Source organism: Dendrobium catenatum, unplaced genomic scaffold, assembly GCF_001605985.2.
Source record: "Dendrobium catenatum unplaced genomic scaffold, ASM160598v2 fragScaff_scaffold_547, whole genome shotgun sequence".
Lineage (NCBI taxonomy): Eukaryota > Viridiplantae > Streptophyta > Magnoliopsida > Asparagales > Orchidaceae > Dendrobium > Dendrobium catenatum.
Window position 1 is genome coordinate 229881 of NW_021319009.1, and position 23502 is coordinate 253382.

At 35.3% G+C, this 23502-nt stretch overlaps 1 protein-coding gene across 1 annotated transcript in view; it reads right to left on the minus strand.

Moving 5' to 3' along the window:
• LOC110106320 (chaperone protein dnaJ 13) overlaps positions 1 to 20545 on the minus strand; it is an 83885-nt gene extending 63340 nt beyond the window's left edge. Inside the window, exons 1-8 of the mRNA XM_020836188.2 lie at positions 20306 to 20545; positions 19793 to 20079; positions 19019 to 19216; positions 18778 to 18892; positions 17891 to 17977; positions 15260 to 15348; positions 6996 to 7080; positions 6756 to 6809 (exon numbers count right to left, since the gene is read on the minus strand). Of these exons, the coding sequence (XP_020691847.1) occupies positions 6756 to 6809; positions 6996 to 7080; positions 15260 to 15348; positions 17891 to 17977; positions 18778 to 18892; positions 19019 to 19216; positions 19793 to 20079; positions 20306 to 20443 (1053 nt within the window). The 5' untranslated portion in view covers positions 20444 to 20545. The remainder of the gene's footprint in view (positions 1 to 6755; positions 6810 to 6995; positions 7081 to 15259; positions 15349 to 17890; positions 17978 to 18777; positions 18893 to 19018; positions 19217 to 19792; positions 20080 to 20305) is intronic.
• Between the last annotated feature and the right edge of the window lie 2957 nt (positions 20546 to 23502).

The window sequence follows — 23502 nt, forward strand, 5'->3', positions numbered from 1 at the left end:
TACTCATGATTTTGCATTTCAGGTTCATTATTGCTCACTTTTTGTCTACTCGTGCATGTATTGCAGATTCGATGCAAGTGTAACAAATTGGAATCTCAACACATCTTTCACAGCCACCCTTTCCTCATCTTTATAAACTTGAATTTTAGTTAAGTGGACCCCATGGGTATCAATTTTCATATTATAAATAGAGGAGCCCACTTGTTCATTTTTATCTTAAGTTCAATTCAGAGGTGTGTTCTTAAGGAGTTTGAGTGTTCATGAGCGTTCTAAGAGCTAAAAGTAAGTTCTAATTTGCGCTCATTTGCGAGCTATCAAGGTCATTGTAAGTTCCCTGTAAATCTTGCTTAATTTCAGCCTTGTTCTTAAAGAGTTTGAGTGTTCATAAGCATTCTACGAACCGAGGCTATCAAGTTCATTACAAGTCCACTTTAAGTCTTGTTTTAGTTAATCCTTACTCTCATTTTTTGTAGGGCTGTCAATATTTGACCCGACCCGAAAACCGGACCCGACCCGGAAAATCCGGGTTGGACCCGACCCGTTTGAAAAACGGGTCGGGTTCGGGTTCGTAGATTCGACCTGTTTAAAAAACGGGTCGGGTTCGGGTTGACCCGAAAACCCGTTTATTTTTAAAAAATTGGATAAATGGCTCTGCCGAACCCCAGGAACCCGCGATGTCGAACCCGAACCCGCTCCCGCGATCGCGCTACCGAACCTAATTTTTTGTAACTTTGATCTCATTTTTGTTAATTTGATTTTTAAATTATAACTTATTCTTTTAAATTAAATTTGCGCTCAAATTTTCTTTTTAAGTTTTCTATCAATGTGAATTTCAACAACAACCAAATGCCTTCCTTGTCTAGAGGTTATCATCGAGTATGTTAGGGCTTCCCACCACATAAAAAAAGGCATGTGTGGTTAGTGTCGTACGGCCAGTCTTTTATCCCACCAGCCAACAAAGGTAATGCATAGGTCTTCAGGTACCTATTTGCAACTCACAACCTTTCCATGCCACTTTAGAAAGATGTGCGCAAGTACTTAAATTTACCCTTTCGTGCCAAGAAAAAACGTGCATAAGACTTATCCCTCGCGTTGTCAATGTCACCTAAGAATGTCGCCCATCGGCTAACAAAAGAACGCACAGGTTTTGCTCGTCACACTAAACGTGCCGCATTCAAGATTTTGAAGTTTTAAAGGGTTGTGAGCTTTATACCTTGGTTGTGCACTATAGCTAAAATGATAATGACGATAAGGCAACAAGGAGGAGATGCATGAATTTTTTTTTTCTTCTCTTTTATTACAGAGAGAGAGTAGAGGGGATGAGAGTTTTCTCTTTTTAGAGAGAGACGAGGAGATTGAGAAAGGGTCTTCTCTTTTTAGAGAGAGAAAATAGTGTTTAGTGAGCAAATGTCACTTTCTCACTTACTTTAGAGAGAGAAAGAGAGGGATAATAAGAGAGGATTGAAGAGGGAGGTATAGATAGAGAAAATAATTCTCTCTGATTTTAGAGAGAGAAAGAAAGAGGAGAGGAGAGAGATGAAGAGAGAGGAAGGCAAAGGGATTTGTAGGAAGCATTTTGTAGAAAAAGAAGGTGAAGAATTTTTTTTCTTTTTTTTTGTTGTTTAGAGAGAGAAAATGGGGGAGAGAGAGAGAGAGGAGAATGGAGCTTTAGAGAGAGGGAAGAGGAGAAGAAATGAGGAACGAGAAGGAAAGAAAGATGAGGAAGAAGAAGAAGAAGCAAATAAGAAGAGGAAAGGAGAGGAAGTCGGCGGCTAGGTCGGGTAGCACCAGTCGCTTGGTTGCAATGTGCGAGTGTGCAGGCAGACGATGGGGGACCACGTGTTGCCAAGGTCTCACGGGAGTGATTGTCAATCTGGAGGTCGTATGAGGGCTAAGGGTCGCGTGCATAAGTATGGCTCGTGGATCGGCTAGGGAGCGAGGAGAAGAGGGGTTGGGTGTTATTTGTGTTTTTTTTTTCTTTTTTTTCTTGGATTCTTATTTCTAAAAAGTTGTTGCATGACAGCATGAAAGGGCAAATGTCATTTTCAAAATTTTTCTTATTATTTTATTATTTATATAAATTGATTTAATTAATTGATTTTTTTTATTTTTAAATAGTCATTTAATTTTAAGTTTTTTTATAATAATACATATTTATTTACGTAAATCACACATAGATCCACTCTCCAAATCTTCATTGCTCGCAAGCGTCGATTTCGTTCTTATTTGGCAAGCGCAAATTTTCAATTTTTCTCACACGGAGACCCCGGCCAATATAGATGTCAATCTCAGTTTTTTCTGCTATCGCCAATGTGTTGCCACTATTTATTTTGTAAATGGAAGCCATTTTGGTGATTTTGACTTTTGACCGACGCGTTCTAGACAACTTTCACTCAACATCGCATCTTTCACTTATCGTTTTTATCTTATGCGATTGATTCAACCTCAGAGTTGCTATCGAGGTCAACAGAGTAAAATTCACTATTGTTTGGAGATGTTAAGAGTAAAATTCACTATTGTTTGGAGATGTTAAACCAAGGTGAAGATTGTTAGTATAATCTTATATTTCATGTTACAAGTATTTGCACGTGGATTGCTTTTGTAAAAACCCAATAGTTTTAGATAAGAGCAACTATTAGTTAGTTACTCCAATTTATATTTTTACATTGTATAGCCTTTGTGTGGCATTAGGAATGACTTTTATAAATATCCAAAAATGTCATATTGTAAGCAATAAGTTCAAAATTTAATTTTAATGAGAATTTCTCTCTTTTTTTCCCTCTCCCACTCTTCTTCTTTATGTTAAGGATGAGCAATTGTGGAGCCATAATGATGTAGATCGACCACTATCTTCACCAATTATTATTGTTGCCATAAAACTACAAATGGTTGGAAGAATTTGTTACAAAAATTAGAACGCTGATGTTGTATTTAATCATAGGGAACTATTTCACAATAAGAACGAAGGCACTGATCAAATAGGATAAGTATTGTCTAAGAAACCAAAAACTAGCAAAGAAAAAAATAATCGGAGTACCGAAAACTTGATTTAATTTCAACAATAGTTTCAGACAAGAAGTGTCGAAAGTTATTCTTCTCTCGGCCTCTAAACATTAAATGAAATGTGAATGGTTCGTCAAAACATTTCTAAAAAAGGTTTATTGTAGGTTAACACTACCATAATAATAGGGTGATCAATGTCTTGAAGATCAGACAAAATGTTTAACGAGCTAATGGGTTATATTTGGACCAATTAAACTAATCCAGCCTATCCCAACAAGAAAGTTAGGCCAAGCTAATGATATAACCTATATGCATATCCGCACACATGTGTTCATGAAGATAAGAGATGGATGAGAGAAATCAACATTTCCTTCATCGTTGAACTCATGATATCCACAAACTAGTCAAGACCTCGCCTCTCATCCAATATTCTAACAAGCAATCTATTCCCTGTGTCATGTCCATTAAGGAAGAGGGAGGAAAGGGTTAGATAAAGATTTGGAATAAGCTACGATAGCTCCTTATTTGAAGCCAAAAACTCAAGAGAAGGTTAGACTAGCAATCAAGTTGACTAGCTAAAACAAATTTAACTAGTTCATCCCAATATTTCAATGATTTGAGTCCGGGATAGATCGATCAACTATAGAAAATGTATAATACCAACAACAACATCAAGCCTTTATCCCACTATGTGGGGTCGGCTACATGAATCATTTTCCTCCATTGTATCCTATTAAAAGTCAAATTCTCGTTTAAATCTAATAAAGAAAGGTCATTCCTAATATTTTCTAACCAAGTCTTTTTAGGTCTGCCTCTACCTTTCTTAACATAAGTCAAATCTAATACCTCTACTCTCCTAACAGGGTCATCGGAACGCCGCCGTTTTATGTGACCAACCCATCTAAGGCGACTCTCTCTAATCTTATCTTCTACTGTAGCTACTACAATTTTTTCACGTATATGCTCATTTTGTATCCTATCTCTAAGGATAAAGCCACTCATCCACCTGAGCATCATCATCTCTCCACACTTAACTTAGTATTATACTTCTCTTTTAATGGCCAACATTCGGCACCATAAAGCATTGCAGGCCTCACCACCATCTTATAGAATTTTTCCTTAAGTTTGAGGGGTACTTTTCTATCACACAACAAGCCCGATGCATTCCTCCACTTCAACCATCCAACCTGAATTCTGCTGATAATATCCACATCTATTTCACCATTACTCTGAACAATAGATCCAAGATATTTAAAATGAGTACTCTTATTAATGACTTGATCGCCCAAAGTCACAATCTCCTCACTAGGTCTATTACTACTAAAATTACACTCCATATATTCCGATTTAGATCTACTCAAGCGAAAACCTTTAGACTCTAAGGTTGATCTCCATAATTCAAGTTTACCTTCAACTCCCTCTCTAGTCTTATCAACAAGAAGAATATCATAAGCAAAAAGCATACACCAAGGCACATCCTCTTGCAAATGTCTAGTGAGAAGATCCATGACTAAAGAAAAAAAGATATGGGCTTAAGGCTGATCCTTGATGTAACCCAACTGAAATAGGGAAAAACTTGGTCAAACCACCTTGTGTTTGAACACAAGTAATAGCTCCTGCATACATATCTTTAATGATTTGAATATAAGTGTTATTAACTCCTTTCTTATCAAGAACTCTCCATAGCACTTCTCTTGGAACTTTATCATATGCTTTTTCTATATCAATAAAGATCATATGTAGATCCTCCTTATTTTCTCTATACTTCTCCATCAAACCTCTTACTAAATGTATGGCTTACATAGTCGACCTACCCGGCATGAATCCAAATTGATTTTGAGAAACATTAGTATCACGCCGCAACCTATGCTCCATAACTCGCTCCCATAGTTTTAAAATATGACACATTAACTTAATTCCTCTATAATTCGTACAATCTTGAGCATCACCTTTATTATTAAAAATAGGAATTAACACACTCATTATCCATTCATCTGGCAACTTTTTAGTATTCAAAATAGTATTAAAAATTTTAGTAAGCCTAGAAATTCTTTCATCTCCTAAGCGTTTCCACCCCTCTATTGGAATATCATCAAGTCCAACAGCTTTTCCACCCTTCATTTTCTTTAAAGCCTCTCTAAAAGTATAATACCCAAAAATATTAAAAAATTTAACATTAAAATTTTTTCGTAAAATTTATACTCATTTTTTACACATCCTAAAAATGTTAAAAATACATTTTTTATTAAATTCTGCATTTTATTCCTATTATTTTGATATATAGAAAAATATACAAATATATTAGCATTTACAAATTAATTTCTTAATTCAAGTATTTATTCTAAAGTTTTTTATATTACTATTCATGTGACTAATGTCCTATAGCAGTAATTGGCAAATTCATTTTCTCCATTTACGCATGCATATGCTGATGGTAGTTTCAATGATTGAGATGATTTCAAATGTAAAAGGATATTAGATTATTCTTTATAAACTATTACTTACATTAATATAACTTTAAACACTTACACCTCTTTCATTCTTATCCCATTTTTCCTTGTAACAAGAGAGGTGGAACCGAACAGAGAGAGCTCAGGTAGGTCTTAAAGCCATAAAGAAGAAAAAAAGAAAGAAGGAAAGAAGGGAATGAGAAGGAGATGCTCGAGATTAGAAGAAAAATCCCAATTTTTCATGACTACTGCAAATTGAGTTTGTATATATGTTGTTAGGTTTAAAGGGTTGAACGATGAGAAATCATTTCAACGTTAAATTAAAGCTATTTTGACTAAAAATTATGTTGTTAAATAGAAATTATAATAAATTGAGGAATTATTGTTACTAGATTATTAAGAAAAGGGCTAAAATTGTCCCTTGACTCTTTATGAAGAACCAAAATAGTCCCCAACTATATTGAAGGATCATTTTGGTCCCTCAAGTCCTTGAGGAGGAACCAAAATAATCCCACCATAGGTAGGACTTATTTTGATTCCTCTTCAAGGACTTGAGGGACAAAATTGATTCTTTAATATAGTTGGCGATCTTTTTTGTCCTTCAAAAAGAGTTAAATGGCCATTTGAGTTATTTTTCCTTAGATTATGTATAAAGAACAAAACTTCAGTGAGATAGAATTAAGGAAATTTGTCTCAAGGAGAATCTTATAATTACAATGAGATACTCAATAGCTAATATGAGGAAATTGCTCATAAACCTAATGATTATCAATTTCTACGATTACATGAGACTAAGTGCATATGAATAGAAATTTCTCATATGGAGCATTTTAACGATATTTAATGTCTTCAAAAAGTCCAATGCATTACACCTGCTCTCCTATTAAAAATAATCCTATATTATTTTTATACTATGCATATCTTACAATACACCATGCATATTTAAATATTCATGTGTTCTTTCAAATGTTGCAGATTGACACCTTAGTTATAGGTTAATGCAGGTATATGATATATGTGCATAAAAGCTAAAAAAGTCAAAAAAAGAATTCTCTTCAACCAATATTTTGTCATGACTCAAATATTGTCACTAACAAAATTCTGAATTAAAATGACGGAAGTGGTTAATAAAATTCAACTTCAAGCATTTAACAAAAGTAAATTGCAAAAAAAACTTCAATTTTAAGGTGCATAGCTTCCTAAAGAAATCAACAAGTACACGTTCATAAAAAAGACAAGGAATAACTGGTAGGATACTTTGGTAATGTCCTCTAATTATTTCAGAAAAAATGTTCAACTTACTGGAATTATCAGCTTTTGGCCTCCACGGTGCAACTCAAATTTCCAGGAGATTCCCTACTTGGCGGCCAACAAATACGTTAACAAGAGTGAATATCTAAGGAGTCTCCAATAACAAAAGAACTAACAGCTGAGGCTAATTAGAGCAGAACTACAGGATGAAGAAGCATAAATGCAAAAAACAACCAAACAAAATTATCTTCAAATTTAAAAAAATAACTACTTGCTCCGAAGCTCATTTACCTGAATTCCAATATTATAAAATAATCGTACAGTACTAAACTCAGATATTATCCGTCCTCCACCTATTTCAAATTCAAGGGCAGTGCTGAAAAACATTAACAAACAACAACTTAACTCCCAGAAAATAGGAAAAAAACAAGAAGACTAATAAGATATCACGCAAAATTAAAAAAAAATTCCATTATATTTGCATGATAGATGGGTTTCCAAGATAATAACAACAACAACAACAACAACAACATCAAGCCTTTATCCCACTACGTGGGGTCGGCTACATGAATCCTTTTTCTCCATTGTGTTCTATTAAAAGTCAAATTCTCATTTAAACCTAATAACGCAACCCTCCACTTTTCCAAGATAATAAACAAAAAAAAAAATCTGAAATTACAGGACAAAGCACCATAAGCCCTATACCGCATGATGCAATATGGCTCATGATTCACTGTTTTTATCAGGCTTTATTTTTATAACTTCGAGCAGTTATCATGTACGAGCAAGCCAACATACAACGCTACAGAAATGTCTTAATATGCTTACAGCCGTTCATTGGAATGATAGTTTTAAGTATCAAGATGGTTTGTATACATATTCAGACTACATTTATATCATTCCATGAGTACTTCCCAAGCATTGTTATAACAAACTAATTCTACAGTCAAAAAACATTGGACATACCTACAATCTAACAATTTAAAAAAAAAAAAAAGTTGTACTAGCCAAAACATCAAACTAACATGCAATCATCAAAATGCATGAATGTCATACCAACCACCAGATTTTCACTAGTTTATGACTACATCTTACAAGGAACTCACAAATCAACTTTGCCTTCTTTTTTCAGTATAATTGATGTAGAACGATCATGCAAAAATTGGTTTGAAGTAAGAGCATGCACGCTTAACTTTAAGAGAAACAATATTATACTCATTATAGTGATTTAAACGATAAAATAAACAATAAGGTGATAAAGCAAGCTTAGGCTAAATCACACGCATAGAAGTTAAGCTCGTAAGACAGTCAATTTAATCTAACATTGCATACATGGATAGTTCCAACAATAAATTCCAATGCTAACAATAAGATTAGTTCTATGAAAGATCCCTCACACAACTCTTCCAATTACTAGGTTTTAGCGGAAAAGCATTAACATTATCTTCATAAATATAATAAAACCACAATCAAGAAGTAAGCTAAGAAGATAAGAGAATTGGAGAGAGAGTTTACCCAAAGAAAGAAGTTATCCAAGGGAACGACAAATACGGCGCTCCGGCGTAGTCGCTTAAGCGTTTGAGGAAGAGTGGTGATGCGGACATACCCGTTCTACATCAAGTGGACAGCAACTTCAGGTTTCGGAGCCTTCAAGATGGTGATGGGGAACATTATGGACAGCGAGACAACCATAGGAGGTCACCAAAATGACTGGACAGCAACTAGGGACGCCGAGACAGCAGAAATGAGAGTTGGGACAGCAATTCGGCACTTGAAATACTTCTGAACAGCAGCCCAAACAGCTTCCCGAAAATCTGTGCAGCCAGTTTCAGGTGCCGGAAACTCCAAACAGCAACCAGAAAAAAGTTCTGGACAGCAATAAGGTGAGTTCCAGGGCTGGACAGCAGGTGTAGATATACAGTAATCTGCTGAGCAGCAGTTTAACGGGTCCTGGGAAGGTCGGGCAGCAGCTATGCACTCCAGGATACCTTGGTCAATCCTAAACAGTCTTCTGGAATCGCCCGGAAGCAAGTTAGGTGACGTCCAAAAATCTGGACAGCATTTGGAAACTCCAGTAAAGAGAGAAATCAGAGAGAAGAGGGTGTGGAGAGGGCGGCTAGGGCTGAGGTGGATTAGGGAATTGATTGGAGGATTAATTTGAGGAAAGAATTGTATTAATTAGATCCCTAATTTATGGGATCTAATTAAATTACTTGGGGTTATGTTAAAATCTGAAATTAGTTTTCAGATTTAGATGGAGGGAATCTTCATAATTCCCATAAGGTGGCTTGATTGGGCAGCAGTCAAGGAGGGTTTAATGGATGATTTAATGAGGGTCTAGGTGGCAAATTGGAGAGAGAAAAAGGACTAGGGAGGGGCCGGCCACATGAGGGAAAATTTGAGGTGTTTGCAATTAATAGGTGGGCCCGGAAAGGAGTTAATTCGGGCTTGCCATTAAACCTGAAATTAATTTTAGATTTTAATGGGATTATGAGGTTTCCTAACGTACGTTATTAATAGGGAAAGTTTTAGAATTCAAATTTGAATTTGAATCTAAGTGAGTAACTTTCCAAATTAATGAGGGCGCAAATTAGGAAAGTAATTAAGGATGATTTTGAAATTTGAAATTCAAAATCATTGGGTGGTGGATTGATGCCGGAGGCTTGTAGGGCTTGGGGAGGCCGGCGGCAAAGGGGGAAGGGGGCGGCTAGGTGGCGGGTTGTGGCTAGGTTGGTGGGTGGGATTTAGGGGGGTGGAGCTAGAAGATGAATTGGGTGGGGGAGGTAGGAAGGGGTGGCGGATGGAGTGGGGGAGAAAGGAGATGAAAGAAAAATACAAATAAGATAAAAGTAAACTAACGAACTCACAAAGAGATTATAAACCGTGAACCTTGGACTCCAAAGATTGACGGGTATTGCTTTCACCCACCTAGGGTCTCTCCTCTCATGAACACACTTAGAGATCAAGCAAAGAAAAATAAGATTTCATTTCAATGTTCATCATCATTCTCCCCAGGTGGGAGAAAAACTTGACTCCGTCGAGTTGGTGTCTCGAAAACTCCTCGTGCATCTGGGTTTATCTGTTGTAGCTCCTCGTGCTCTGACCACATATCCTCTGATTTTGGTTCACCTCTTCACCTAGTCAAATATCTTCTTCGTCCACCCACTTTTGTGGAAATAATATCATCACTAGGAATCATGTCAACCTTCTCCGCTATAGGTATTTTGGGAATATTTTGGGAGTGGAGGTAGGCTTGGGGTTCTCACAAGGTGGGGTCACACAAGGCTTAATATGAAGTGTATGTGGGGTTTAAACTCTGGACCTTCATAGGCTACTACATCTTCTATGTTAGAAAAGGAATGAATATTGAACTCTACAAGCATATCCACCATGTAAGCGTTGTCATTGATTTCTTCGACTATTTTACATGATCCCGCACTTCTAGCATGTAATTCCCGGACAAGTCCGCACCATCACTGAATTACCAACCTCAAAAGTTTTATATTGTCGTTTAAATTCAGCATGAAGCCTATAATTATTATTGTTCGGTTCAATTAGGCGTGCAATTTTCTTAAGTAGTTCATGCATATGCGATGTAAATGACCGTTTTATGCGAAATCATGTGTCCAAAATTCAAAACTCAATAAGATAAATGATATAGGAAAAATGTGATGCAAGAGATTTGATATGCATAATGAATGAATTGTGGATCCACACACAAATTTAAAATAAAGGAAAATTTCAGAAGACAACAGACTAAAAAAACACACATAAGCACACTAACTCACAAGCACACATAGATAGGAACAAAGATGGATCCGTCACAAAATGAGAGGACATAAATTTTTTTTATTTAAGGGAACTGGTGTAGGAGGAGCAATGAAGACATCCTTAACTAAAAGGGCATCTCCATAGGGAGTCTCAGCTAGGGTCACAGACAGTCTCCTAGCGACGGTAGGGTAATCTAACAAAGTCATCCAACTAGGAGAGAGATGATCATTAACAGGGAAGGACAAGAATATCGAGGGCATAATGTAGGAATCAAGAATATGATAAGACAATGGGTCATGACTCACTACCATAGTAGGATAGCCCAAAGAGTCACTAGCGAGTATGAGACTCAAGAAATGAGGTAGGGTATCCATAACAGAATTGGGCACAACAGTTAGAAATGTGACATGAAAGTATGGGCTAAGACTCTCTCTAACACTAAGGTCGGTGAGATAAGTCCAATCAAGAGAGGTACACTCTATCAAATGTAAATATAAAGAAGCAACTCCTAAAATAGACTCCAATAAGACAAGGGGATGTTTATTGTTCAAATTAGGCTCAGAATCTTTCATATTCAAATTACTATCTTCCAAACTCATATTACTATCCTCAATAGGATCATGTTTGGTTATAACCCTAAGATCAATGGATTCGGGGTCACTTAAATCAGGGTTTAATTCAGGTAGTAACTTCAATTGACTCACTTCCAATTTGAAGTTATCCACATTGCCATCAGAATTATTCAAAATTAAATCAGAATTATTCGAAGTCATTTCAGTAATTAAATCAAAATCTTCCGATTTTAATTTCAATGTGTTCAAGGTCAGATCAATTTCTTTCGAGATCAAATTAATATCGTCCAGACAGACCTTATCCAAAGGGATATCATTAATGAGATTAGACTCCATATGGGCAAAGGTATCAAGGTTAAAAGGTTCTATACCTCCTAAATCAGGGTTTAAGTCAAGCAGGGAGTCTAATTCAATCACTTCAGTTTCATCCTCAAAGAAGTTCTCGTTATCATTAATATCATTAGCATCCACGAAATAGATGCACTCAGTTTTAGGTTCAGAGGACTTTTTCTTGTTAATGCATTTCTTTATTAAAATCACACTTGCAGGGTCAATGACTAGGGAGGCTAAAGGTTGATTGGGATGGCTAGAAGTGGATCCAAGTGGGGAGTCATATGAGATTGATCCAACATAAGACCCAATAGAGGGTTGGCCATCAAGATTAGGTGAAGACCTACAGGGTGGGGCAGCAACCTTGATGTTACTAAAAGATGGGTGGTCTCGACCAAAGTAACGTCCACGGTATGTTCCAACAAAAGAGGTAGGGTGGTGCTCTAGATGGCGGTCACTGGTAGAGGGTCGGTATTTTAAATTAAGTTCTCGCCTCATGTCTTTCCAAGTAGGGTACTCACCGCGAGACTCTTTATGATCTTCCAATCTTATCCAAACTTGAAGAGCCTGACCTTTGAGGTGAGACTTAGCGTTGCTAACCTGGTGGGACTCAGGGATCTGACGTGATTCAAAATATTCCTCTAATTATCTAACCCATTCCCTAAAGTAGAAAGGGGCCAAGGAACCATCAAAGGTGGGTAGACGGTCATGTGACACTAGTCGTTGTGGCTTAAACTCAGGTCTAGGTTGAAAAGCAGAGTGGGGCATCTTCCGACTAGTATGATTGATCGAATGGGGCGCATAGCTAGAGTGGGGAGAGTGAACATGTTCATCCTTCGTGGTTTTAGACTTTTAGTTAGAGAGCCTACAAGACTAACTAGGTCATCCAACTTCTTTTGAAATCTTATCGGGTCCATGGGGAAAGCGCTTGGAAACACTTAGGGATGAATCTAGATAGGGGACAACTCCTAAAGCGAAGCTAGACTCTCCAAATTGTCACTAGAAGGTGCACTAAAGATGTGGACAACAAACCTCATTAGTGGATAAAATAGTCTAGGTGACTAGGAAGGGTAGCGGGTCAAAGGCAACACCTAAACGCTAAGGAAATATGCTCCTAAAGCTTCTAAATTATGCTGAAATGAACAAGACAGCAAACTACAGCAAAGATCTAAGTTGTCTAAGTGTTTTGGAGGGCCTCTAGAGTGTGGACAGCACTTAAACACAATCCCAAACTCACCTATATGTCACTAACAGGTGCAGGAAAAACGTGGAAAGCAACCTATAATATTTGTTTAAGCAACCTAAGCAAGTAGGGATGTAGTTGTGACAAGGGTAACACTTAACACTGAAGTAGTCTTGCTTAAAATGAAGAAAACGGTGCAGGAAATTACTGGACAGCAGAGAAAACAGGGAACTGAAGTTAATTAAACGATGGTATGCATGCAAACAAGCACATGGTTGGTTAGGTAAACTCCTAGGATGTTTTCTAGCATATGTCACCTATGCCTACAATGCTCTGATACCAAGATGATGTAGAACAATCATGCGAAAATTGGTTTGAAGTAAGAGCTTGCACGCTTAACTTTAGGAGCAACAATAATTACACTCATTATAGTGATTTAAACGACAAAATAAACAATAAGGTGAGAAAACAAGCTTAGGCTAAATCACACGCATAGAAGTTAAGCTCGTAAGACAGTCAACTTAATCCAATGTTGTATACATGGATAGTTCCAACAATAAATTCCAATGCTAACAATAAGATTAGTTCTATGAAAGATCCCTCACACAACTCTTCCAATTACTAGGTTTTAGCGGAGAAGCATTAACATTATCTTCATGAATATAATAAAACCATAATCAAGAAGTAAGCTAAGAAGATAAGAGAATTGGAGGGAGAGTTTACCCAAAGAAAGAAGTTATCCAAGGGAACGACAAATACGGTGCTCCGGCGTAGTCGCTTATGCGTTTGAGGAAGAGTGGACAGCAACTTCAGGTTTCGGAGCCTTCAAGATGGCGATGGGGAACATTATGGACAGCAAGACAGACATAGGAGGTCACCAAAATGACTGGACAGCAGCAAGGGACGCCAAGACAGCAGTAATGAGGGTTGAGACAGCAATTCGGCACTTGAAATACTTCTGAACAGCAGCCCAAACAGCTTCCCGAATATCTGGGCAGCCAGTTTTAGGTGCCGGAAACTCCAAACAGAAACCAGAAAAAAAGTCGGGACAGCAATAAGGTGAGTTCCAGGGCTGAACAGCAAGTGTAGATATACAGGAATCTGCTGAGCAGCAGTTTAACAGGTCCTGGGAAGGTCGGGCAGCAGCTATGCACTCCAGGATACCTTGGTCAATCCTAAACGGTCTTCTGGAATCACCGGGAAGCAAGTTAGGTGACGTCCAGAAATCTGGACAGCATTTGGAAACTCCAGTAAAGAGAGAAATCAGAGAGAAGAGGCTGTGGAGAGGGCGGCTAGGGCTGAGGTGGATTAGGAATTGATTGGAAGATTAATTTGAGGGAGGAATTGTATTAATTAGATCCCTAATTTATGGGATCTAATTAAATTACTTGGGGTCATGTTAAAATCTGAAATTAGTTTTCAGATTTAGAGGGAGGGAATCTTCAATTTGAAATTCAAATTAATTCCTATAAGGTGGCTTGATTGGGCAGCAGTCAAGGAGTGTTTAATGGATGATTTAATGAGGGTCTAGGTGGCAAATTGGAGAGAGAAAAGGGACTAGGGAGGGGCCGGCAACATGAGGGAAAATTTGAGGTGTTTGCAATTAATAGGTGGGCCCGTAAAGGAGTTAATTCGGGCTTGCCATTAAACCTGAAATTAATTTCAGATTTTAATGGGATTATGAGGTTTCCTAACCTACGTTATTAATAGGGAAAATTTTAGAATTCAAATTTGAATTTGAATCTAAGTAATTAAGTTTCCAAATTAATGAGGGCGCAAATTAGGAAAGTAATTAAGGATGATTTTGAAATTTGAAATTCAAAATCATTGGGTGGTGGATTGATGGCCGGAGGCTTGTAGGGCTTGGGGAGGCCGGCGGCAAAGGGGGAAGGGGGCGGCTAGGTGGCGGGTTGTAGCTAGGTTGGTGGGTGGGATTTAGGTGGTGGAGCTAGAAGATGAATTGGGTGAGGGAGGTAGGAAGGGGTGGCGGATGGAGTGGGGGAGAAAGGAGATGAAAGAAAAATACAAATAAGATAAAAGTAAACTAATGAACTCATAAAGAGATTGTAAACCGTGAACCTTGGACTCCTCCAAAGATTGACGGGTATTTCTTTCACCCACCTAGGGTCTCTCCTCTCATGAACTCACTTAGAGATCAAGCAAAAAAAAATAAGATTTCATTTCAATGTTCATCATCAATAATTGTGCAATTTTTGAACGTTTTAGTGCTTGTAAATTTAAGTTATTCAAGTTTTCCTTCACAATTTGCAGGCCACATGCAACAAGTTTACACACCTTTGCAATTAGTCAACTTGTAAGCTTATAACACAAGTGCAAGGTAAAATTTGTAAAAAATTAACTAATTGAGAAGGAGAGTTTCTTCAAAAAAAAGATGAGCACAAGTCACTATGCGATAAAAAAATATAAATTAAAAGTTGACGAATATATCATACATTATTGACTTGTAGTGCACATGGATATATTACTATCAAGTGAAGCTGTTGTGAATTACTCAATATAAACTTTTTTTTTTCAGTATTGACAATGCCAAACACCTGATCAAACAGTCAATTTCCATCCATATCTTGAACTATCATTTTGCAGTTATCAATGCCATCATATAGAGCAAAATTTCATAGCTTCTAAGAAAATATCACAGGGAAGACAGTATCAAAGCTAATGTTGAAACCTAAAAATACCTTCCAATTCTACCAGATACCCGACCATGAGACTTTGCAGAAAATTGGTGTATATATTGAGCTGATGCCCCAAGAGAAGCTGTACCAAACTACAAAAGATTGGAAGCGCATAAACAATATATCAACCTACATCTATAGAAATGATAAAAAAAACAGGAAGGAATGTAACTTGAACATAAATGAGAAACGAAAAACCCATGATTCATATTGAAACTTTCATCTTGCAGCTATTTAAAGCTAAACAATGGTTGGATCTGATTACATATGAAAAATTAGTGGTTGAAAAAGGTGATGCAAGTCAAGAAATATCATACTATCTACAGCATTAGCTTTATCCCAATTATTTGGGCTTGGCCTATAAAAATCTACTTACCAATGAATGAGCAGGTTGGAATTTTGTTTGGTTCAGGTGATGATCAAATAACAGTTCAAAGCCTTAAACCATTCGATCTTAAAAGTCAATTGAAAAGTTTAAGATCATTATAAACTGATTTCAAGAAATTTGAAACTGAAGCCTGATGAGTAAGCTTCCTTTGCTGGATCTTGTTCAGGCTCACACAATCAAAGTTGCAGAACAATCGCTATGCAGGAAATATTAACTACTTGGGGTTGGTTTTAACAACTCCATAGCATGATTTTTGATGAAAGATGCATATAGAGTCAATTACAGCTTGTTTAAATATTTCCAACAATAGCAAGCATGAAGCACCCTTTAGCATGATAGAAGAAGTTTGGGTTAGTATTAGGAGTCTAATGGAGTCCCACTTCTATATAAAACATAACGGTAACCCAATTTACCAAGCTGACTGAACTCTGAAATCAACAAATGTCTTTCACAAAATAGTAGCAAGATTCTTTTCAGTGTTTAATTCTAGCTTTTCCGCATTAGAAAGTATTAAGAATTATTAATCCAACGAAGCCGGCTGATGAGGACATCTACATGAGTTTTAGCGCGAGGAGACATGCATGATCTACGACCATGATCTACTTTTGATTTTATTATATTTGTTGTATTTTGTTTTATGTTTTATGAGTATATTGTATTTCTTTCCATGTATGCCCTTGCTTAAGGGCCTCGTCATGCATGAGATTGTTTCACATCACCGGCAAAAAATTCTAGTTCCATAAAGGGAGTTTAACTGCATCAACCTAAAAATGTACTACAAATAGAATAAGTGGTATATTTCAAAATGTGAAAGCCAAGATGCTTCTATTGACCATGTGAGCCATCAATAAGAAACACATTACGATACAAAAAAATAAAATAACAACATGAAAAGTGCAGTGAGCCTGGAATTCAGAAGCTTGGTTTCACCTCACTAGGCAAAGCAAGCCGCACCAAGCAGTGAAATGCATGCATAAACCTGAAGAGCAAAAAGTTATCCAAAATGCAGGCATCAATTATACAACTCTTTCCTATGATGTTGTTGTTTTTTTTTATTTTTGAGTGAATCATTCTTCTTGGATAGTCAAGTTGTGTTCATGTTTTTAGCTACATTGGTGCTTAACTAGTGTTTTTTTTTAATTCTAGGTAATGTGAAACCTCAACGGAAGTAAAAAAATTTGAAGAATGTAAAAAAAAAAAAAAAAAAAATCAAGGAATAGATAAGGCCATAATAGGCTCAAAATTAGTAAATCAAAGATTGAATATATGATATGCAATGTGATGGGCATTGAATAGATAATTATCAATTAATAAAGATGGAAGATCAAGCAATATTTAGGTCTAATGGATTTAAATATCTTTTATTTATTATGCAAACAAATGTGATATAAATTAGGTGATAACTTCAAAAGTTAAAATTCAATAGTTAAAGCATAGAATTACCTCAAGGTGTACATGAGATAAGAGGCTTGTAGATAAATTTTTTTTAAAAGGCAATTAGATCGGTTATGTAATATAGATTCAAGGTTATATTGCTCAAAATTGTGCTAAGAGACTTGTACAAAGTAAATTTGACATCTTATAAAACACCAAATGGAAATGAATAGAGAAGAACTTATAAAATAGACCCTATATAATTGAGATAAGACTAATGATGATAATGTTGATTATTTGAAAGTTCATTATAATTTATATATGGATTCCCAATTGTTATTTAGATTTACTAGACCTTATCAAATAGGGCTAGTGCTTGATGTAGCACTAAACAAGAATGAATGAAATCAATGAAGGATAATTCAAATAATCAGACCCAAATAGTTGGGCTAAGATGTCTCTTATTATTACACCCTCTATGTTGTAGTCATGTAGCACTATTTTTATGTATGTGTATGCATGTGCATGCATGTGGGGGTGGAAATTAGATTGCAAGTCTTTATATGTGAGATCATTTAATTATTTTAAGCTGGTATTGATTTACTTGGTTCTTTTTATTTTTCTATGCATGTTATTGCTGAGTGTAACGTTTACACTACCAAACTTTCATTGATTAATAGAGTATCTTTTATGTTTGTTGGCTTGCTGATGCTCATGCTTCTTCACCAGCTATCACCATTTACATAATTGGGCTTAACACTGTAGCTTGATTACATTCTTCACCAACTACAACCTCTACATGACAGCTTTTTGAAGCAAAGAAGTTTCACTTTGATTTGGACAGTGCGTATTGAAAGCACTAAAAAACCAACCTTTACTTCTCCAGAAGCCGAAGTTTTGTCATCTTTCGTTTGCCAACCAATAGAGATACCTGATTCTGTTCCTAGAACAAGATGTATCTGAAACATTGTCAATGAGAAAAAACATTATTGCATACTATATGCATTTCATGAAAACATAAATGCAAGAGAATAATCAATAAAATCATAAGCATTATCCAATATATTTTGATTTATTAATAATTCTTAATTATCCATTAAAGTCTAGAGCTTCATTGGCGTTAATTGCAGACCCTAAATATTTCTAAACAACAGCAAATTAATAGTTTCAGTGTGTACCGATTTATCAATAGCCATTTCAAATTAATTCTAGAATTTCTAGCACTCCATCATACTGGTGCTTACACATACAATTACATACTCAAAACATCACAATGTAAGTTCTGGAGCCTCATCATTGCTGCATAAAACCCCAATGTTTTGATGAGTAAAATCATTTCAAAATTCATCCCACATCTTGACAATCTCATTTTTCTTCACTCATTTTGATTATACAGACAAGAATTACAATTTTATGCTGATTGAATATGCCAGACAAACCTCATGTCATTTTCAAGGGCAGCTTTAAGGACAAGTAAAATTTAAATAAATACTGATATAAAATCACAGTGCTTAAAAATTGATCTGGAATCTTGTGCAACTGCACTCTCCAGGGAAGTGTCCAATTTTTACAAAACCCAAAAGAGAATAGAAGAAATTCTTGAATATTACGAATCACTAGGAATCTATTTGGAAGCGCATCATTTTAATCAGAAAATCTTCAAATTGATGTGAGAAATGGATAAAAACTTGACGGAAATCAAGTACCAAAACAGCGGTACACATTTCTGCAGTAAAACCCTGAGATATAAAAAGCTTACATTTGCAATAGATATATCTGACATTTGCCGAGTCCATGCATTGGTGAGATTAATTGAACCATCCCTCAAGGATATTGCAATACCAGAGGTAGCCAATGAATGCTGTGAAAGCTGACTGACAAGCTTGTAGTATGAGTTCAGATTGCTCATTAAAATTTATATTCTGAAGAAGAAACAAGCACATAGATAGTCTCTGCAGACAGCAAAGGAGACCAGTAACTATACAAAATAAGATGCATACCGAGAGGTTTGAACGCTAAGTAATGCCCGTAGCCCAGCAGTAGCCACAAACTCTACAGAAGCAGCTGAAGAAATCTGGTGCTTTAGCATAGCTGATGCAGACCCTGTCCCAGATGCACCAGTGACTGACAAATTTCCTCCTATTGCCAATGAGTTTCGCTTGGATAATCGAGATTGTACCTCACTGGACATAGCCATTCTGATTATCATGAAAAAGCATTCAAATAAATAGTTACTGATGTAAGTCTAGATTATAGACAAGAAAAAAAAAATCAATTCAAATGGTTAAGCAGAACTTGGAAGGCAAATACTCTGATCCATAAAAAAGGGCAAAAGGAAGAAACTCATGGGCTGCAAGTTGCAATAAGTCGAAAGAAGGCTGCAAGCTCTCACACCGAGGAGGCTCTTAAGAGTCCTTTAGTTGAGGTTTGTTTAAATCTTAAAAAATGCTAGTGCTATAGATTAAATGTTGTGTAGTTGGCTCAGTATTAGCTGTAAAATGCTATATTGTTTGGTTCAGTGTTAATATAGCCAAAGATTTATATGTTGCCCTACCTAGCAGTATCTAGATTTCAGAAAAATAGGAATAAAATGTCATCAAAATACTTATTATTCAAATAAAACAACAAACCAAACAAATGGCATATGCTAATAATATAACATTTCAAAAAAAAATTTAGAAACCAAATAACTCATGCATGCAAAAAAGGTCAGCCAGATAATCAGAACTAAATACTACATAAAATTCCAGACAAAAATAAAATGAACATTGTACCCTCTAATAATGCTACCGCCATCTAGATATTGGGGCAAAGACAAATTAGCAAGAAGTGCACCGGTTGGCCTGGAATGAGCTAAAATCTTATCTTCTTCTCTTTTCCGCCTTAATCTCTCCAACATTTCCTTTATCTCCTCTGGTTTGCTAAGCTTTTCACCAAGTTCATACCCTGAATTCAGCCCCTCCAATCCATATATATCATAGATTTCTCTCTTACGCTCATCTGACAATATCTCATAAGCATCACGAATCCTCTGGAAATTAGCGGTGGCAACATCCTTCATCTATAAAAAAAAAAACGAGCATCATCAATTCCATCGGCCACAGGCTATGGATTTTCACACCACTAACGAGCAGTGCAAAGTAAAAACTGAATTCAGTGAACCCTGGGTCGAAATCTAATACAATTTCAGACCACGATCGAACCTTATCCAGTAAAGAAACCTTTTTTTTTTTGGCATCGATTGAAGATAACCAAATAAGAAGAGCGATAGAAGGGAAAGGACTCACTTCGGGATCCTGGTACTTGTCGGGGTGGTAAACTTGAGCCCATTGGCGAAAAGCCTTCCGAATCTCCTCATCGGAAGCCTCCCTCGAGATGTTAAGAATAGCGTAGAGGTCTCTCTCCGGCGTCTCCGACGACTGCATCGCCGCCCCGTCCTCTGCGCTTTTCGCAGTTCCTCGCGAGGGTTTAGGAGTGGATGCTAAACTGTTTTGCGGGGGCAGGGGTTTTAGACATATTACTATTAGGTGTTGTGATAAACACCTGAATTATCTAAGGAAATTTTGACTTGACCCTTTTAATTGCACGTGCATAAATAGAAATTTCAAAAATAAAAAAAAAATAGTTGAAATAAAAATAAATACATTTAGGTATAAATAAGAATTTATTCCTATTTTATTTTTTTTCCTAACTTGAGAAAAAATAATTTACTCTAATTTTTTCTCATTTCAAAAAAAAAGAATGTCCTCTGTGTTTTGAAGAAAATATATCGGTAATTGTTGAGTTAAAATCGCTTTATTTAACAATGCATGTCAAAATCGGGTTAATTAATATATGTTCATAAATGTTGCATTTAAATTAATTTCTTTGTCAAAGCTCATCATATGATTTTTTTCGTTTTTTAAGAATTTACCATTAATAAAATTATTTGTGATTAGTATTTGCATATGCTTAGATTATTATGACATTTTTCTCTAAGATTATGAGTTTGATATGGAATTCACGGATGATACTCTTTTTTAGTCAACTTTAATAGTATGATAATTCTCATAAAAGGATATAGAAAATAGAAGGTGAGATGAAATCAATAAAAGTCAAAGAGATTTAGGATCTTTTCAATATGTGTAAATGAGCGAAGCTAATTAATTCTAAATTGATTTTTAAAACCAAAAGAGATTCAAATAACTATGTTTAAATATACAAAGCATGTTTAGTGTGACGCCCTAAGATATAATTAAAGGATTCAAACCTTAACCCATAATTAAACAACTTAATCACTAATGGTGATAATTAGAGCTATTATAAAATTCAAATAATAAAACACTTATCATATTTTTTTTTAAAGGATGTACTTCAATAAGTAGTCCATGAATACAAGAAGTGTAAACTCATTGAAAATGCAATTTAATGCATATTTTCCATGAAATAAAACAATGAGCATATTTCTTAAATTTTGTGTATTATGGGACATGTAATCAAATTTCCATAAAAGAAACTGATGAATTAAAGATTTGGGAACAGATTTGATTTTGATTTTACCATGATTAAAAAAATGGATAATTAGTGTATGCATGGTAATATACTTATTCTATAATTTAACCAACTATTTTGGTACATGACAAAAAAAAAAATTTTTGCTTGAATTTTGTTTTTACCATAATATAGATGATTGTTTGCCATTAAAACAAGATTATATCAAGCTTGAATAGAAAATTTTCTCAAATCCAATGAATCTTCTCAATATTTTTTTCAATCTTTACATAATCAAATTTTAGATTATGTGACATTTAAACTTTATTTTGCTTAAAATGTTAATACTTATTTTGCTTATATTTTATAATTGAAAAAACTTTAAACTCAAAAAATTATAAATCAAAAGTTCTAACAATAGTTTTAAATATTTCATATTAGATTTCAATTTACTTAAAACTCTATATTGAAATAAAACAAAAAATGGACAAAATCAAAAGTCTTAAATCTAAATAATAGATGTTAAATATATTTACATAATCTATAGGAATTTTATTTTGTTATAATTTTTCTGTATTATACTAAATATTTTAAATTGGTTACCAAAAATATTATACATCAAAAGATAAAATAATATTTTAAATATTTTATTTAGAAGTTAGAATTCTTGTAAGCTATATATTAAAGTGACATAATATATGGACAAAATAAAAGGTAAATCTGACTTTCAATACCCCATAAAGCCTTTTTTTTTTCTTGAGAGTAATTTTCTTTTATGTATAATTTATTGAGGAAATATACGTAAATGTTCATTCCAATCAAGAATTTGTTCAAATTCGAGTCATCTTCAAACATTGTAATAGAAATATTAGTTAGATATCAAAGTAATCCTTATTTGAATTATTGAAAGTAGCAAAAAAAAAAAAACATGATATATATTCAAGGGACAAAGGATTGCATTCTTTTCGATAAGAAATTTGATCATCTTGAAGTGGTTGGATATTTAGATTTTGACATTGTCAACTACGTCGACTCCAAAAACATCAAAAATCTAAATATGTCTTTATGTTAGAAAGAGGAACTACTTCTCGGAGAAATGTAAAACAGTCATTAGTTACCATTTTAACTATAGAAGTAGAGTTCGAATTATACTTGAAGCAATGCAATAGGATATTCAGCTTATGAGTTTTATTTCAAGGCTTGAAGTTGTTGATTATATCTAGAAACCTAACGATGTTAAAATAGGTTTTTGGGTCGGGTTTGGGTCCAATCCAAAATTGGTCTGTCATTGTTTGACCTAACCCAACCTGGCCCGGTTATAGTTTCGGGTCAACATCCTTAACCCAAACCTGGCCCGATTCTATTACGGGTCAACCTGACATTACCCAGAAACATGGAATATGGAGATTGGCGCGGCTACGGGTGTCACGACCCAACCCGACCGGGACGGATCCCATTGCGTTGAGTCGCGACAGATGAACCCTAGGATATAGTTTTGGAATTGCTTTTCAGACTTTCTTCCAAGTATTCTTTAACATACAGAAACACATAGCTACTAAAAAATTTCAAATACAGAAAACTCATCCACAAAATATTCCTTTCATTTATCAAAATAATCATATATATTACAGTATATGACTTCAGACAGAAAATACATAACATAAAGGTAAACTAGTCATGACTGTACAAAAATCAAAATAACAAAATACCTATAACTTCATATCAGAACATGAGCGACTAGTCCACAACTTCCTTCCCTTTACCAGATCCTGAAAATCATGAATAAAACTACAGTGAGCTAATAGCTCAGCAAGATCACACTAGCCGATCTAAATTCTCAGACACTCTAATTTCAAAATACTTTACTGAAGATTTATAAACAGTTTATGCATATCAAAGAAATCACTGAACTGAAAATCATGAAACAGAAATACATATCAATTCATTCACTAATTCAGATATTCATCAGAAATCCAGATAAACACACATAATTCGGATAATCATACAGAAATCA